The sequence below is a fragment of the Camelina sativa genome, chromosome 11 (assembly GCF_030686135.1).
Source record: "Camelina sativa cultivar CO46 ecotype springtype chromosome 11, ASM3068613v1".
NCBI lineage: Eukaryota > Viridiplantae > Streptophyta > Magnoliopsida > Brassicales > Brassicaceae > Camelina > Camelina sativa.
In genome coordinates this window covers 48,217,584-48,229,141 of record NC_141890.1, presented here as the reverse complement: position 1 = coordinate 48,229,141, position 11,558 = coordinate 48,217,584, and the positions used below count along the sequence as shown (strand labels likewise).

At 32.8% G+C, this 11,558-nt stretch overlaps 3 protein-coding genes, 2 non-coding genes and 1 pseudogene across 7 annotated transcripts; 3 read left to right on the top strand and 3 right to left on the bottom strand.

Moving 5' to 3' along the window:
• Nucleotides 1-38: 38 nt before the first annotated feature.
• On the bottom strand, nucleotides 39-2,867 carry LOC104729025 (MADS-box protein AGL71-like). Its single transcript, XM_087475935.1, has 6 exons — nucleotides 2,686-2,867; nucleotides 1,259-1,405; nucleotides 1,070-1,169; nucleotides 788-829; nucleotides 643-699; nucleotides 39-309 (listed from the first exon to the last, which is right to left on the bottom strand). The coding sequence occupies exons 1-6, from the start codon at nucleotides 2,865-2,867 to the stop codon at nucleotides 166-168; spliced, it is 672 nt and encodes a 223-aa protein (XP_087332061.1). The 3' UTR covers nucleotides 39-165.
• Nucleotides 2,868-3,808: 941 nt separating this feature from the next.
• Nucleotides 3,809-6,869, top strand: LOC104726733 (uncharacterized). Of its 3 annotated transcripts, none has more exons than XM_087473142.1 (15): nucleotides 3,809-4,088; nucleotides 4,200-4,283; nucleotides 4,390-4,463; nucleotides 4,556-4,589; nucleotides 4,679-4,737; nucleotides 4,834-4,948; nucleotides 5,042-5,079; nucleotides 5,187-5,284; nucleotides 5,411-5,466; nucleotides 5,552-5,792; nucleotides 5,895-6,016; nucleotides 6,109-6,165; nucleotides 6,252-6,317; nucleotides 6,396-6,470; nucleotides 6,552-6,869. In XM_087473142.1, the coding sequence occupies exons 1-15, from the start codon at nucleotides 3,942-3,944 to the stop codon at nucleotides 6,597-6,599; spliced, it is 1,314 nt and encodes a 437-aa protein (XP_087329268.1). In that variant the 5' UTR covers nucleotides 3,809-3,941; the 3' UTR covers nucleotides 6,600-6,869. The 3 variants fall into 3 exon arrangements, with proteins under 3 accessions (XP_087329268.1, XP_087329270.1, XP_087329269.1); XM_087473143.1 differs by having other exon boundaries at nucleotides 3,840-4,088; nucleotides 4,390-4,467; XM_087473144.1 differs by lacking the exon at nucleotides 4,556-4,589 and having other exon boundaries at nucleotides 3,819-4,088; nucleotides 4,390-4,467; nucleotides 4,659-4,737.
• A 295-nt stretch (nucleotides 6,870-7,164) lies between these two features.
• On the bottom strand, nucleotides 7,165-7,237 carry TRNAA-AGC (transfer RNA alanine (anticodon AGC)). Its single transcript has one exon. It is a non-coding gene; the product is annotated as a tRNA-Ala (tRNA).
• A 318-nt stretch (nucleotides 7,238-7,555) lies between these two features.
• LOC147935569 (small nucleolar RNA R44/J54/Z268 family) lies at nucleotides 7,556-7,640 on the top strand (annotated as a pseudogene).
• A 73-nt stretch (nucleotides 7,641-7,713) lies between these two features.
• LOC147935568 (small nucleolar RNA snoR124) lies at nucleotides 7,714-7,783 on the top strand. The gene has a single exon (XR_015573526.1). It is a non-coding gene; the product is annotated as a small nucleolar RNA snoR124 (small nucleolar RNA).
• A 122-nt stretch (nucleotides 7,784-7,905) lies between these two features.
• LOC104726732 (thioredoxin-like 1-2, chloroplastic) lies at nucleotides 7,906-9,693 on the bottom strand. The gene is made up of 4 exons (XM_010445663.3): nucleotides 9,033-9,693; nucleotides 8,731-8,925; nucleotides 8,476-8,640; nucleotides 7,906-8,368 (listed from the first exon to the last, which is right to left on the bottom strand). Exons 1-4 carry the CDS (start codon nucleotides 9,234-9,236, stop codon nucleotides 8,162-8,164), a joined length of 771 nt encoding a protein of 256 aa, XP_010443965.2. The 5' UTR covers nucleotides 9,237-9,693; the 3' UTR covers nucleotides 7,906-8,161.
• Between the last annotated feature and the right edge of the window lie 1,865 nt (nucleotides 9,694-11,558).

The window sequence follows — 11,558 nt, the reverse complement described above, 5'->3', positions numbered from 1 at the left end:
TAAAACCATGTTGTTTACATCACAAACTAGAAAAATAATAATGATCAGCTCTACATTTAGTAGAGAATTCTTAAACAGTAATTTATTCTTGGTTTATTCTACATATATATATTTATATATATACTTGGATAGTATGAAGAGTCGGATGGTTAAAAAACGAAGACATCATAACATTCGGCTTTGCGGCAATCCGATGAACAAATCAGTTTCGACATCCGATGTGTTCATGTTTACACAAACACAAGAAGCTGCTGCACTATTCTCACTCATTAGGCTTCTTGACTGCATCCACAAGGGTTTTTCTTCAAACTGAAATCATAAAACATGTTATCTTCCTATATTAATTCATGGAAGATAAAAGTAACTCATCAGAGATAAAACAAAAAGGGACGAATATGCCAATTGATGGTTTTTGTTAGTGAAACTAATTAACATTCACTATACATATAATATATATATCGATAATTGTAGCAATTAGATATAGAAGCAAATGATCAAGCTATATATGCAGCCTTATGATTTGTAATGTGTGGTAAGTTTTTTTTTGTCAACACATGTAAAGTCCATGTTTAAAAGTGTGTATGCATTAATGAATAATATGTATTTGTCCTAATTCAATTGTATTACAACGTAGTTGTGTACCATTTCGTGCAGGTGCAGCCTAGGTCTCTCGTTCAAGAGCTCTCTCTCTCCTTCAATCTAATGAAGAAAAAGTCGCAAGGAGAATTAAAAATATATCCAGACAAAAAGCAATTAAACTAGCTAGTTAGTATCATATTAAGTATACCTCTTCTTTTAGTTTCTCTACCTCATCTTCATTTATCTTGGCCTGCCAAAATCGTAAATCTGGAATGAATTACAGGCACACAAAGAAACATTGCGATGCGCTAGTTCCATATATAGCTGATCACTTAGATTGAAAACGTGAAAGTCTCACATAACATATAAAATAAGACATATATTATTGTTAAACACATTATGACGGCACACTTGTAATTGTTATATATTTATTATTGACTTCATTTAATTATCTATTACATGTATTTGTTGATTCTCAATGGAATTTTACCTTTCTTGTCCTGACAACAGTAAGGCTTTTCTCAAGCTGGATAGTTATCTCTTTGAGCTCATCCACCGAACACGAATCCAAATCTTGCCCCATCAGCTTCCTAAGATATTATCTCGTTCAAGAGTGTATATGTAACCATTGCATATAAAGAAAACGTATGCAGTAGATAGAAAAAGATTAGATAATAACCGGCATTGAAGTTGAAGAAGGTCAATCCTTTTCACCATTACTGTGATTTCGTTCTTGAGATCCTGCACATATTGCTCTCTTTGGAATCTCTCTGCCGAAAAATACTCCCTTCTGTATATCTCACATCGTTCCATCATCTTCTGCATGCTAAAATATTAGTTTAAAATGTGTTAACATGATCAACAAGAATATTCACGGATATGCAAATTTATGTATTTTAGGATAATTATATTCAAATGTAAGTTTAGTTAAAAATTTAAAACACGTTCACGCTTAACCTATGTCAGGAATCATGTTCATTGTCTTAAGTTATCAATATGGTTTCGGCAAGGGGAAGAGATTGCTAAACATATGTCAAAGTGTATATCTTTTAATTTCTGTGACTTGGTTTCTTAATTATATATAGCAACCACCAACCAATGACACTTACATACATGTACGACCTACAGGCTAGGGCGGTGTGCGGCACAAACTCAAAAGAAGAAGCGTTACATTAATGTATGTAATAACCACCCGAAATTTTATTTTGGATATGGTCAAATCCATTAATTAGTAACCTCTCAAGTTTATTAAAGAAACGAACAATTTCACTACAAAACTTTGGGTTGGTCATCTGAACTCACGCAAATGTAGTTATTCGATTGATAGCAAAGAGTAAGAAGATCATCAGTAACCAAGAGACTCTAATACATGCATAGTTTCACAAAATGTTAAGGTTTGATTATGATTTGGTTTCACACTTGGTCACTGTGGCATCACATGACAATATGAGATTTTGGACTAATTTGGATTTATTAGTAGATTAAACTTACTTACCTATTAAAGATCAACACATATACTGTATTACTGTATAAGAATCGTGTAAACTATATCTAGGAATATTGTTTGAGACCCTGTGAAAAAAAGCATCACGATCTGGTCTCATACATATATCATGTGGCTTCCTATTCTTAAAACGGTTCAATTGTACTCTTAAAAGTATGGCATGCACACTGAGATTTTTAATTATTATAAACGTGTCAAGTGGTTTCAGCATGAGTTCCAAGGCATACTAGGTTCAAAGTTCAAAAACGCTTTTTCTGGAAAACCCTAAATCATTTGCTCGTGCTTGAAGAAGAACTCAATTAAGGTAACATAAATATTTGTAAAATTAATTTTGATTATGTTTTAATCCATTAAATAACACTTCGTGGTACTAGAGAAAAACTCTACATAACCAAAAACAAAAACAAAACCTTGAAAAAGGCATATTTTGGGAAAAAATAAATTCAACCGTTGAAACTATATATATCTCTAGTACGATATTACTACTGATTAGAAAATACTAAAACTTTTTTTTTTGGACAAACAGAAGATATACTAAAAACATTACTAAAGTACTAATTAATTGGATTAAAATTCTCAAAAATTATAGATAAATTGCTTACTTGGAGCTAGCGAAATCATATAATTTTCCCTTTTGAGAAAAGACAATGGCGGCGACTTGAGCATCGCATAGAACTGAAAGCTCGTGAGCTTTCTTCAAAAGACCTTTCCTACGCTTGGAGAACGTGACTTGTCTGCTCATGATGTTCTCGATTCTTTTGATCTCGATCTTCTTTCTCACCATCCTCCTAGCAAGATTAGCAAATCCGTATATGGAACCCTAAAACCAATCAGTTTTTAAGAAAGTGTGTAAAATAAATCAGTTTTCTTTAAGAAAGAAACTCACTTGGATCCAAATCCAAACCACAGAAATGGTTTCTTGATAATAGGAGGGAGATCCAAAGACTATATCAGTGCTCTAAGCCTCTAACACAAAAGATGAAAAATCAAGAAACCCCAAGAAAAAACCTTTTTTCGAATTAAATCTTTCAAGATTCGATTCAAAGGCCTACAAAAGAAAATAACAAAACAAGCCGACCAAGAAGATCTGTAATATTAAGAAGAAGGAATGCCTTTAACAAGAAAAAGGAGATGCAAATGATCACAGAACAATAATTTTCGTAAACTAGATCATATCCCTCGAAAGTCTTGTGTCTCCTTTAATTTTTTTTTTTTTTTTTTGGTCTACCTCTCCCAATGAGGCACAAACCCTAAGTCGTTTAATTAATTAGTCTTTCCTTTTGCTATCTGATTAGTTAATTACTATCGTCAGAGAAAGAAAAAAAAAACTATTGTTATTTTGCAGATGCTACTTCAATTCTTCCGCGTTGCGTGAGGTCAATACCATAAATAAAGAAGTAACTTTTAAGCTTCTGATTAAGAAATCATACTATTTAAAGAGAATGGCTACCAATATAATGGTCCATATATAGACTAAAAATATTTTCATTGATGGTTTCTTAACATATAAATCTCTAGAAGATCATCATTCATGTGTCAATGACGCTAATCATCGATCTTAAACAACATCTTGGGTTTAAGTCTCATAACTCTTTATTTAAACCCAAACCCTAAAAGTTTATTTGCGACATAACGATTGGCATGGGCTGGGCCAAATAAACGTGGACTCAATTCTCAATATGGGCTTATCATAATTCATCACTATGAAAAAAAAAAAAAAGAAACAGAGTAAAATAACCTTTCTCATTCAGATGTCGGGAACATCAACAGATATCATCATCAGAGAGAGAGAGAGAGGGAGAGAGATCATCGAGATTCATAATAGAACTCTTAAAAACTTGTTATTGAAAAGTTGAAGATGAAGGAGGACAGAGGAGAGGAATCATCTTCTGGTTCTTCAAGAACAAACAACGGCGAAAACGAACCTAGAGAAATCAACATCAGATCATTCTCTTCTGTTCCTTCTTCTCCTCGTAACGCTTCTTCTAAATACGATTTCGTCAAGGTTCGATTTTTTTGGGGTTTTGAATCCTTCTCTTTCTTTCAAAGTTCTGTTTTTTATTTTTTTTTTTCTTATTGACGAGACAAATTGTGTTTTTTTTGTTTTTTTTGGTAGGTGAAAGTATGGCTTGGAGACAACGCAGATCACTACTATGTTCTGTCTCGTTTCCTAGTCTGTAGAATGTTAACTGTTACTAAGGTTTTGTTCAATCTTCACACCAAAACCCTTTTTCTTGAATTGATTCTCACATTGGTTGGTTTGGTTACAATGTTTGCTGATTTTTTGTTTTTTTTTTTTAATTCAGATCCCAAATCATGAGGCTATAAAGATTTCTCTTGAGCTCAAGAAGCTTCTTATTGACAACAGTCTTCTTGATGTGTATGTATGCCCCCCCCCCCCCCCCCCCCCCCCAATTCTTCTTATTTAGCGACTTAAATTTACATGTTTGTGACATCAACTTGTCTTTGCAGGTCTCAGTCTGATTTGGAAACCAATTTGTTTAAGGTCACCATACTTCACATCTTTTGATTAGAATTGTCTTGTGAACGTTTTAAAGTATTCTGATGATGATAGATGATTTCAATTTTGTTCAGCTAATGGAGCGACGTGGATATGGGGAAGAGTACATTAATCGTTACAATATGATGACAAAGTAATAGGGTTTATGTTTTTTTTTTTTTTTTTGCTCGATCATCTTTTCTCAAAGTTTTATGTTTTTGATTTTATACTTTTTTTTTGTGGGTTTTAGATTTCATCATCAAAGAGTGCCTCTTGTTATACTTGTTTGTGGAACAGCTTGTGTTGGCAAGTCCACTATAGCTACACAACTTGCTCAGAGACTTAACTTGCCAAACGTCTTACAGGTAACTTCTCAGTAACCATTTCTTCATCTGTTCATTCTCATTTGTTTGTGGATTTTTTTGAAAAATCGTATGTGCTCTTTTTTTGTTATACAGACTGACATGGTATATGAACTGCTTCGAACTGCAACTGAGTACGCTTTTCTCCTTTTTAATTTATGTACATTATGGTTCTTCGATTACACAAGTGACTATAGATTAGTGCATTTTGCATAAACATGTTTATTCTTGTTTAATTCAGTGCTCCATTGACATCAACTCCTGTATGGACTCGAGAATTTGGCTCATCAGAAGAGTTGATTACTGAATTCTGTAGAGAATGCAGAATTGTTCGAAAAGGTACTTCCTTTTGCTGTTGGAAGCTGTATGATTCTTTTGCTTTTGTGTTTGTGGATTGTTACACTCTTTATTCTTGTTTTGTATGTGTGTGTTTTGACAATCCTCAATGTCTTGTGGTTTGTTTAGGACTTGGTGGTGATTTGAAGAAAGCAATGAAAGATGGGAAACCAATTATAATTGAGGTAAAATTGTTTGTGAAAGCTTCATAAGTTTGGATTATATTCCGGTTGTTACACTTGTTTTCTAATCTTGGCCAAATTATTACAGGGAAGACATTTAGATCCAAGCATATACTTAATGAATGATGAGAACAAAGCTCCATCAAATGATCCCGAGAAGAGCAGCAGCGCAGAAACAAACTCTTCAAGAGATTTAACATCGGATAAAAATCCCGAGGCAGGTTCTTCTGACACGAAAGAAACCGAGAATAGTACTATGAAACCACATTCTCAGGATGAAGCCATGGCATCTACTGAAGCTATGGACCAGTCAGAAAAAGTTACACAATGTAAAATCGACAGCATATCCTTTTTTTCTTTTTTTTTTTGTGAAAATTCTTGCATTTACCTCTTTATGATTGTTATAGTTCTATTTTGTTTTGTGTGTGCAGCTGAAAGTTCGAGAGATGCTGAAAAGAAAAGCAAATCTGCAGATGGAAGTGGGAAGACGAAATCTGGCCCTGAACCAATAGTCATATCTATTGTTTTAAAGATGTCTGAATTCGACCATAAGGTGAATCAAAGTTTGTTCATTTCAAGATTCAAGCTATATAACTTGTAAGTAGTCTTTCTCTATTCTTTGTTTTCTTAATCTCATTTTCTCAGGCTTTGTTAGAGGAGTGGATCTCTTCCCGTACGTCTGGAGAGAAATATACATCTAAGGTATTAAGACAACCTGAAGCTTAAAAAAGATCACTAAACTGATCTTGAAAGTTGTATGAACACATGTTTGGCTTTTCTTGTTGCAGGAGAAAGACAGACTAATTACAAACCTAAAGACCATTGAAGACTACCTTTGTTCCTTCAACTCACAGGTTTGTTTGCTCCTTCATCACTCATTAATTCCTTTTCAGGTTTTTACGGTTCTAACAATTCTTATTTGTGAAAATCAGGGAGTGACTGTTGTAAATATATCCGCCACCACATTCCCGCAGACACTAGATTGGCTTCACAACTATCTTCTTCAGGTAAAGAAGTCAGCAAATTAATAAATTTGAAAGTTCTAAATTATAAACAGAAACTGTAACCGTATTCTTCAAATGTTGTAGCGTATCGAGGAAGGGATCCGATCATCAGAGAATGAGGCGCCAAAGTAAGATTTGACTCATTCAGAAGAAGTCTCGAGGAGGCTAGAGTCGTCTTCTTCTATACTGTAATCTTGTTTGAAAATTGTAATACAGTTAAAACAATTGAGATTAGAGAGATGTCAAGGATTTTAGAAACATTTCGATAGCGGGTATTGTGTTCTATAGTGTCGTTGTCACTCGTTATAAAAAAACATTGTCAGACAAGTTCTTGCAAATAAATTTGTTGCATGAACTAATACATGGATCTTTCCCTATGTATGGGATCGACATTATAGTAAAGTTCATGCACTTGAGCTTTGATTATCCCATCTTTCAACATTATGGGGACCATGGTTCTCTGTCTCCATTTGGTTGAGGCTCTTGAATCTAGCTCTGCCTCGATTCCTCCCTAAAGAGTCAAAGAAGAGAGATGCTTTTCCTTCACTCTTCAGGCTGAACAATTAGTTCCACAACAATGAAAACAAGATGGACGGAAACATGGATTGACTTACTGCAAAATCCTAGATTTGTGAACTTCTGGTTATGCAAATAAATGTAAAATTTGAAAATCAGGTTAGAAAGGAAAAAAAAAAGATGGAGATGCGGGGTATCGATCCCCGTACCTCTCGCATGCTAAGCGAGCGCTCTACCATCTGAGCTACATCCCCATTTGATTTTAAACCCTATACACACCAATAAATAGTTTAGTATACACTAGATAACGGTCTCTCCTTAAAATCCTCTTTATAAAGTAGTCCGAGCGAGCATCCTAAACCCTAAACTTATCTTTCTCTCTATTCCTGGGTCTCTGATACTAAACGCCGTTTCTTCTTCATAATCTTCTTCTTTTGTTTTCATATATGAATTGACTAGTACATAGGATTTGGTTGTTCAAAGTTCTTGAGATGCGTTTTTCAATAGTTTTTTCAAGCTAAAGTTTTTAAGTTTTGAGTTGTTTAGTAATTAAGTTTGGGGTTTGTGTTGTTTTTGCAAGTGACGATTACAAGACAGGGACATCAGAAATAAATCTGTGTTGACTATAGTCTATAATGGGAATCTCTCTGATGCTTCTACACAAAATTTCTCCATTACTTTCAAAAAACCTTTTTTTTTAAGTTTGATTCAAAGTTTTTAGCAAAGGCTTTACCAATGATGGATTTCAAATAATCATCAGATCTGATTCATATATGATTACAATCATTGATGCTGAGGTAAAGCCAAAAACTTTGACATCCAAATCTTTCTCTGTTTTGTTTTAGATCTTAACACATTGATTCTTTCATAATTAAACTATATTGAAACAGAGTAAAGGTCTTAATCCAGAGAAGATCAACAGTGTAGAAGCATGTTCCTTCTTACATTAAGTAATAGAATTGAAAACTTTGAAGTCGTAATAAGGTTACTAAATTGTAGAAATAAGACATATTTAGATTTCAATACAGATTGGTTCAATCTTATGAGGCTAATTGAAATTACCATTGCTAGTTATAATGACTGATGAGCTGAAACTAAAAATAACCAAAAAACCTAAAATGCAAATCCAATCATAACAATATCTACAACTCAAGAATCCTTACGAAACGATCATGTCTTCATAGCATTACTTTTTCATATTGTTCCTCTGTTTTATAACCGAAGCTGCTGCTACTTTGGTAGTGTTTGAAGGGGTTGAGATTCATTTTTAGTTCCCCAACCGATGCTAAAGCCGCCAGTTCCTTCTCGTCCAATCCCTTTGCTGGCCCGAGGCTGCTGCATCTTTCACTCCCGTGCTTTTCCAAAGCTTTCTTGAACTTACTGATCTGCACATTCCAATCATAAAAAGTGCATCATCAGCAAAAAAAAACGCCAAATGATATGAAAACTTCAAAATGGCCTTTTTGATTATAAAGGTATTTTTTTTGCTTACGGTGGCAATAGTGCAGCTAAAGCTACAGACTTTACCCTCAGCGCCTCTATAAAACTTAAAGAAAGGAAGCACATGAACGTTAAGGCCATGACACATTGTCCTAAGCTCTTCTTGATTCACTTTGAGAAATATCACATCTGGGTTTGATTCAGCCAATTGACAGACCTGTTTATATAAAATACCAAAAACACATCAATTATACTGAAAATCTCAGAAACCAAAATTAAAAAGTTGAAACTAGTTGTAAATTGATACCTTAGGGTGGAGAGATTTGCAGCCACCACAAGCAGGAGAGAAGAAATGAAGAACAACCAATCTATCACCAGCGTTTAACAAAGAGTCAACAAGATGATTAGCAGAATGAATCTCTAACATGTGGTGTTTCGTTGACTTTTCCCACCATCTCATTCCTCTACTCGTACCAGTTGATGATGTCTTCTTCACCTGAAACTAAACCATTTCAAACACACAAATCCGATTCAGAAATCTATATATAAAACCACAAAATTCGAAAAAGAGATGTTTTTTTTTTCTTTTTCTTTCTGTTCTTTGCTTACCGGAGCAACAGAGGAAGAAGAAGAAGAAGAAGAGAAGGCAGTAGTAGTAAGGGTATGGTTGGTGAAATCTGGTGAAGCCATGGGGTGTTGCTGTTCCTTCAAATCAAGGCTCATAACCGGATAAAGTTTCGATTTTTTTGATGTATTCTCCTGAGAAAACGGAGAAAACCCATGATTGGTTCCAAGAGATGTAATTGCTTCCATGTCAAAAATCTTGTGTTTACAAAAAGGGAAAGCAAACAAAAACTCAAAACAGAGTTTCTGTAATCTGATTATTTTTAAAAATAAAAAATAAAAGAGCAAGATTTTTGAATGAGAGAAATCACAAAAAGCTCATCACTTTATTGACCTCTCGATATCAATGTAAGAACAACAACAACAACACACAGTTTATGCAGAAACTTGGGTAAGTTCGTAGGGGTGGGTCCTTTTTTTTTTTTTTTAATCACTTTATCCATTTCCCATATTGTTTTCACCGTTGATGTCGTGATTTGTGCTATAATTAACTCACACACAAACAGATTGATTAACGACTGTTGACCAATATATTTGAATGACATTATCATTGGTCAATAAAAACTAAAGATCCGGATTAGGGTGTTCACTAATTACTAGGATTTCATGATAAGCTTTTATCAGAAAAATTATCCACTAATAAATCAAAATTACTACTCCCTCCTTGTGGGTAAAAAAAGAAAGAAAGATAAGAACATCATTGTCAGAGGCGTCGCATGAAAACGTGGAGCTGACTGTGTATTAGTCTTTTCCTCGTTGTATAGTGTCCCCACTTGCCTTTTTATACAAACACTATATATGGTGTATATTTGCATAATTGTTGTAACTGGATCTATGTATATTAATTACAAAAAGAATTACCAATTTCTGTTTAGTTGATTAAACAAGTTTGTGAAAATTATTTTTTTTTTTTTTTAAGAAGAAGAAAATGAATTTGTTAATATTAATTTTTAAAAACAAAATGCTATGAATAGCTTGTTTTTTAAAATAAATGTTTGTTACATTGTCAGACACTAGTTTTCCTTTTCTGTAATTTCATTATATATTTGGTTTGTTTGCATTATCCATTATCTGCTTCTTCTTCTTTTTTTTGATAAAAATAGAAAGATTGTGTGCAGCTGCAGCCCATAGTTTTTTTTCTTGCTTAATTTTGGATTTAGAAGTAAAAATATGGTCCAAAATACTCCAAAAGCGGCCCACAGGATTTAGATCCAAAACAATTGCCTAGAAACTAGGAGCTACATGGTATTAATATATTCAAGGTTAAATAATTTTTAATATTTTATGTTAAATATTCATCAATAGTTTTAAACTTTTAATACCTACTAGGTTTTGAACCCACGTGTAGCATGAGTTTATTTGATATATTTTGATAAAAATTATATATGATTGATTACGATAATAAAATATTATTTCATAAAAAAAATGAAAATTAGTATTAAGGAAAAAATTAAATTTCATATGCACAATTTTTTAAAATATAAAATTATTTATGTTATAAAATCAAATCTGATAAAAAAATCATAAATTTAACTTGACGTTCATGCGAGACAAATCAAACTGATGATCTCACATATCCTAAACCATTTCTTTGACCACAAGAAAAACGAAACAATTTTATAATCATGAATTTAACTCGTTTTCATATTTAATTGATCGTTACCACTTATGTTTTCGTGTTTTTTATTCAATGTTTTTTTATTTTTCATATTCTTTCTTGTCATTTTCATTGTCAAATTTTGTGTTAATTGTCATCATAACTTTTACCGTTTGGTTCTTCGTTATACTCTTTTTATTCTTCTTCCTCGTCAACTTTTTCACATTCTTCCACTAAAAAACTTTTTTTTTTTTTATTACCACACAACTTGTTAACCCATCAAACTCCAAGAACAAAATCATTTCTTTTCTCATAAAATTTGTAAAATTCATGGCTACCAGCATAGTTATCACATGCACCCAATTATTGACAATTTTATCCATATACTTATTTGGTTTTAGATTCACGCGTTTAGAAACTTCTCAAACCAAAATCCTTACTTGGTTTATAATATTTTAAAAACATAATAAAATATATTAATAATTATTTATTTAATATGAATCATATGATATATAGAAATATGAGTACAATATAAGAACATATTAATTATAAATAAATAATATTAATTATATTATATCATCAAATAATATCAACCGTATTATATTATCAAATAACCGTAACCGTATATAACAGTAACCGCTTGAACCGTAACCGTATTTAAACGTAACTGTTTAACCGTTTAACCGTTTGTTAAACGGTTCTGGTTAAGGTTACAAAATTTTTTAACCATAACCGATGGTTAATAAACTTTAACCGTGACAATTGTAACTCTGGTCATGCCTATGTATAGCTAATAAAACATGTGTGTTTGTCGTCCATCTTTCTTCTTTAAACCTCAAAATTTGACTCAAACATCAAATTAAGGTCTTGCGATGTCAATCCTTCTTCCTTAGACCCAAAAATAAAAAATTAAC